Below are 6,232 nucleotides of genomic sequence, written 5' to 3' on the forward strand. Positions count from 1 at the left end.
TGAAAAAAAATTAAATAAAAATTTAATGATAAAAAACTCGTCAACTTAACTAACTCGAAAATTTTTCACGCGATTCAATCAAACACTTAATCTATTTTTCTTCACCCTTGTGTTTTCTCATTTGTAAACTTGCGGTAAAAATATTTCTATGTTGTCCATTAATTTCGAAAAACAAATGTTTTCCTCTTGACAATAAACTTAGTAAGACAAAATAGAAAAGTTCAACGAAATTATTATTATTATTATTATTATTATTATTATTATTATTATTTTAAATAGCTTCATAGAGAAATAGAGACCCGCATGGGGGTGTCAAAGTTCAAAGACAAAAACAACAAGTTACATTAGGTCCCCAACGAAAATATTTTTTTTTTTTTGAAAGAAACCGATAAAATATATTGTTTTGCCGGAATATAAAAATAAAATAAAATGTGATTTATTGGTAGATATTCTGCTTCAAAAATAAAATCATAACTGTATCAATAAAAAAATGAAAAGGAAAAAATATGTATAATTTTGTTTTACATATTTTGAATTATTTTAACTTCACTTCCATCACATATTTAAGTTCCTTTTAGTAACACTGTTAAAATAAGATAATATTATCACATGTAGTACACATGTCCCATAATTTAATTGAATGCATGTCAGTAAACACATTGAAAACAAAAAAATTATAAAACTAAGATTTCCTTTGGTTTTAAGAAATATAGTTCATGTTCGTTTTCATTGAAAAACATTGAAAAAGAATATCTATATTTAAATTTTTTAAAAATTGAAAATTAAAATACGTGAAATTAGAAAACAATTCACTGAAAATTATTTTAAAATTAAAAATGATAAAAATAATAATTTTAAAATATTAAATTTGTTACACTTGTTCGAATTTATATAAATGGATATAAATTTTTTATTATTAAAATAAATTTTGTTTATTAAATTTATTTTTAATTTTTAAAAACTGGTGAATGATAACTGTTTTCTGAAAATAACAAAATAGAAACAGAAAATGTAAAGAGAAAAGAAATTCCAGAAACCAAACCACGCCTAATTCTTTTATATATATATATATATATATATATATATATATAAGCTGAAAATGAGTTAAATTTTATAAAATTAGAAAAAAGTATTTTAAAATTTATAAAATAAAAAATTTAAAAATATAATTTGCCACTAAAGTTTTAAACAAATTTTAAAATGTAAAATTTCATTGAAAATTACGAAAGAAAAATCAAAGATTCAAAATACATAAAAATTCAGAAAATATCAACTTTGAGCTGCTTGACTAGCATTGACTTACTCTGACCATGTTGACTGACTATTTAAATTAGCTATCGATCAAACTACTTACTTTTGGCTCAAATTTTACTGGAAAATGATTTTGGTCGATGATCAACATCAATCAATACTAGTCAAAGTGGGTAAAATTCCATAATTTTTTGAATTTTTAAATAAATATTTACTTTCTTTTTAAATTTGTTTTTGAATGTTCTAAAATTTTTAAACTTTATTAAATTTTAAATAAATTTTAATAGTATTTTTATTTTGAAAAATTCCAATAATAAATAATTCTTTATATTTATGGAAAATTTTGATTTTTTAAATATTTTTTGGTTCTGAACATATTTTTATATTTTTAATGTGTTTGTTGACATGGTAGGTACTATATGTACCATGTGTAACAACTTGATTGGTGCTCATCATCTCATTTTATATATTAAAATGTTTCATGAAAACTAAATTCAAATACTAATTTGAAATAAAAAGAAAAAATCTTAAATATAAATTTAAACAATAAAATCAAATTTATCCATATAAATTTTATAATTTTTTATTAAAATAGTAAAGTTGAAGGTTTGGAAATGGAGAATGGAATCCATGTAAGTTTATTTTTTTGATTTATTCCAAGTTTACATTGTTTTCTATATATTTTATATAAAAATAAATAAAAAACTTCATAGGAATATTTATTATTACTTTTTTTTCATATAAAGGATAGGGTAGTGTTGTACAATGAATGAAACTCTAAACTAAAAATATGAATATAAACATTTTTTTTAAAGAAATGAATACTTGTAGTTGAGTTATCGGGGTTGAATTGTGAGTTAAAAAAGAAAAAGTTACCCTCAGAGTGTGTGTGTGTTTAAAAGGAAATCTCAAGGGCACCTTACATTTCTTCCAGGGCCTCCATAGTAAAAGTAAGTTCCCCAAAGGTTGTTTCTTCCCTGTGTGATGTCATAACAATTAGAGTGATCAGCCAAGAGGCGAAAGTTTGTTATAGGCAACAAATTATTATCCCAATCAACCCTCTGCAGGTTCCGGAAATAAGCTGCTTTCCCAAAGCCTTGTTGGGCAAAATGGCCGCTGCCCATTAGAGTTGACGTATGCAACCCTCCTGATGATGATCTACTGTTCACTATCTCTCCTCCAAATTGTATCATGTTCGCATGGCTTCTTAGGTGACTGAACAGTATTGCTGGCCAGTACCCCACCAGTATTCCTGATCCTAATTCTAACCACCAATTTCCATGTTTCGGATCCTGAAATAAAACACACAATCTTATATGGAAATTTCTGTAGAAGGTCCCTGTACTATGTATATAATTAACAGAGCATTTATCAAATAATAATTGAAGTACTAAATCCACAACATTGCATAGTGTAGGGACCTTGTGTAGAGTTCAACCAATAAAATGATTAAAACTAGTAGTACAGACTTAATGGTTAATATGTAGTTTGTCTCTTGAACTTATCTAAAAGTACTTAGTTGGTACTTAAATTTTTTTGCATATTTAGTATTTGAACTTGTATTCCGTCACTGAAATTGATACTTTCGCACTAACATCATTAGTTTGTGTTAATGTGATATTGATGGTCAATTCTATAATAACGCATGCAATCCTCTCAATATAACACGCGACGAATATGAATTAAAAATTAAAAATATTTTTAAAATATAAATTAATTTAAGAAAGAGTATAATTTTTAGACAAATTTAGATACTAGCTAAATAGTTTTTAGATAAGTTTAAATATTAATTAAAAATTTTAAATAAGATTAGAGGATAAATTACATGTTAAGTCGTAAAAAGAATAAAAAATAAAAAAATTAACAAATTGGAGTAATATATATGACGCAGTGCTAACAAGTGTAAAAATTTCAAATGTCGACCATGATAGTTTTTAGCAAATTTAGAGGTAAACTACATTTTAAACAAAGCTTAAAAATCTAAGGTGCATTTAATGACGCGGTATTCTCGAGGCTAGCAAGTCAAAGGAACCGAACATTGGAGGTGCAAAAGTGTTTCTAAGCTAATCAAAACAACAAATACAAACTTGCTTTCTCGAAAACTAGGCATTGCCACATTTGTTTATTTTATGATAATTACTTTTTTAAAATATTCTTATTCATTTAAATTTTCATTTCTTTTAATTTTGAATTTTTATTAAATTATCTAAGATTCAATGAAAAGATTAATAAATATTAATTTTATTAACATGAACTGTGAAATTAATATCTTATAAAATTAATTAATATTTTAAAAATTTAAAAATATAAAATCATTCAATTTTCTTTTGTAAAACTAAAAATATATTATATATATATTTAAAAATATTAAAGATTAATTAATTGGTGATGAGACATAATTTTCAATCTATTTTAGGTAGTTTCAAAAAAAAAAAAAAGCATATTGAAAAGTTAAAACAAAGAAATAAAGTTGAAGACATTATGCCTTTATTTTATTTTCTTCTCCCTAAGAACTTTGTACCTTCCAAACCATTAAGCCGATATCGAACTGTCTGCCATTATAAGATGAGGTTGAAGAGATTGCAGCTCCAATGGCAACCTTGTTATTGGTTTGGATAAAACCAGAGCAAAGCAAGTTGTAGCAGCCAGTGGCTCGGTATGCATCAGTCTGTAGATTCAAACTTAAATCATCATTAGAAGACACTCTTGTGTTCAACACTAAAGGATTGGTAGATATTAATTTATTATACTCACAGTCCAGTATGTGAAGAACCTAGGGTTCTTATCTCCATACAATTCAGGGCTAACCTGAAGAAACATGAATGACTGTAATAATTATTCATATTTGCCATGCTGCTGATGACTGAAAGTAAAAGTAGTTTAGGCCAGGGACATGCCTGCCAACCAGCTTCGATGGTATTTAGATCATTGCCGAAAGAACCCGAGATTACCCATATCTGTGATAAGCTAAACTCATATTTATTGCTCACACGAGGCGCCCACACGTTTAAGCTTGCCTTTGCTCCATAATACTCGTCTTCTTTTACAAACGCAACAGCATGCTGCAAAAGGGATATATCAAGTTATATTAATTAAGCTTTGTAATGGAAAACTAATTGCCTTTACTAACCTCATGGCCGCTGCCTGTTGAGTCTCTCCTTACGTGTCTTCTTCCATATCTTGTAATAGAACTTGCTCTTAGTATGTCTTTCTGCCTAGTTCTTCTGATTGGAACAGTCCCTTCGGGGCAGGATTCACCTGAATCTGCCCATAACTGGAAGCTTTCAGATTCAGCCACTGCTTCTGTATATTTATAGCCTTTTGGCTTCTCCGGCGGATCCTCCTGCACAAAATGAGGTTTCTGGCCTTGAAGCGCAGGATGATCAAAAGCAGGTTGAAGATGAGATAGAACACAGTCTATGACATCCCCGTCCGGACTCTGCGTGCGAACAAGCCATGTAATTAACACAAGCTGCAGGAAGGAAGAAACCAAGACTAGCACAATAGTTAGTAGAGAAAGAAGATGCCTGAATGGTCTTGAAAGCAGGCTTATTGATCTTGTTCATATAAGCATTGATTCTCCTCAGCTTCAGCTTCTGAATGTCTTTAGTATGGTTCGCCCTTTGTCGGTCACCTGAATCAGATAGCAATGGTGACGAAACGACATGGCCGAGAGAGGAAGCGACAACAAGGAAAGCAAGAAAAACACAAGTCATTGAGAAACAAGAAGCCATATTTGTGGAATGTTTTTGGTGGTGTCCTAGTTTTTTGTTTTGGCAGAAAAATATTGTATGTATATATATTTGTAGGATAAAATCTGCTCTAAATACCTCTATTTTTTTTATATTTAGAATTTAGTCCCAAACTTTTTTGAATTTAAAATAATCTCTTTTCGGGCTAGTTCTTCCCTGCTATTGTAGTTGAAAAGTACTCTGAAAAATATGCTCCATTGTTGTAAAAATTGTGGTTAAAGATTAAAATATCCTTTTAAGTTATACATTAACTAAAAATTTTAAATACATTTTAAATAATTAATATAAATTATTTATAAAATTAATGAAACATAAAATATTTTAAAACTTAAATATAATAATAAATTATATTTAAACAATTTAATATAATAATATGAAATATTTAAATAATTTAATATAATGATACATAAAATATAAATTAATCTAATTTTTATATATAATTTAACCGGTTAATATAAATAAAGACTGCTTTGATAATTTTCTTTCCAAACACAAAAACCAAAAGCACCTAAATATCCCCATCTTTTAGGTTTGGGTAAAAAACACTTTTTCATCGTAATTTCAACCTAAAAATTAGATACTCTTTGTTACTTTTAGATAAAAAAAAACACTTTTAAAATTTCAAACGCAATGAAAAACAGGATTATCTCCTCTCCTTAGTTATAATTTCATATCCAATGCAACTTTAACTCCTTTTAAATATCAATAATTTGATTTAATCTTTATTTAAAATGTCTAAAAGTTTAAAATTCATTTTAACACCATATTATTTCAAAACATTCAATTTTGATACACTAAAATTATTTTAATTTTATTTAAACCCCATCACACATGTTGTGGGGGTAAAAAGAAGATATGGGTGCTTTTTTTTTCTGTTCTTGTTTAAGAAAAAGAAAGATGATTGGAATATAAGGAAAGTGGAATATTGTGGTGGGCTATGACAACTGATTTTTATGTGTAACATATATTCTTTACTTCGAGAAAATTGATTGAGGAATGAAATAGAATAGAAAAAGATTAAGAACCTTTCTTCTGCTTTTGTAGTTAGGTACAATTTTGTCAAAAGAAAGAATAATGCTTAATGTTTCCCACACTTTCTTGTTAGATTGCTGCAATTCCATTAGTTAAAAAAGAAAAACTGAGTTTTTATTTATTTTTTAACTACTTGATTTAGATTTTATTTTATTTTTTTAAAGGATAGAGTTAGGGCTGTCATGTGGTTGAGTTCA

The 6,232-nt window shown here is 27.3% G+C and overlaps 1 protein-coding gene across 1 annotated transcript; it reads right to left on the minus strand.

The window, feature by feature from the left end:
• Window positions 1-1,957: 1,957 nt before the first annotated feature.
• LOC108469086 (uncharacterized) lies at window positions 1,958-5,057 on the minus strand. The gene is made up of 6 exons (XM_017769976.2): window positions 4,779-5,057; window positions 4,382-4,690; window positions 4,149-4,313; window positions 4,006-4,059; window positions 3,773-3,919; window positions 1,958-2,543 (listed from the first exon to the last, which is right to left on the minus strand). Exons 1-6 carry the CDS (start codon window positions 4,983-4,985, stop codon window positions 2,160-2,162), a joined length of 1,266 nt encoding a protein of 421 aa, XP_017625465.1. The 5' UTR covers window positions 4,986-5,057; the 3' UTR covers window positions 1,958-2,159.
• Between the last annotated feature and the right edge of the window lie 1,175 nt (window positions 5,058-6,232).

This window comes from Gossypium arboreum, chromosome 10, assembly GCF_025698485.1.
Source record: "Gossypium arboreum isolate Shixiya-1 chromosome 10, ASM2569848v2, whole genome shotgun sequence".
Lineage (NCBI taxonomy): Eukaryota > Viridiplantae > Streptophyta > Magnoliopsida > Malvales > Malvaceae > Gossypium > Gossypium arboreum.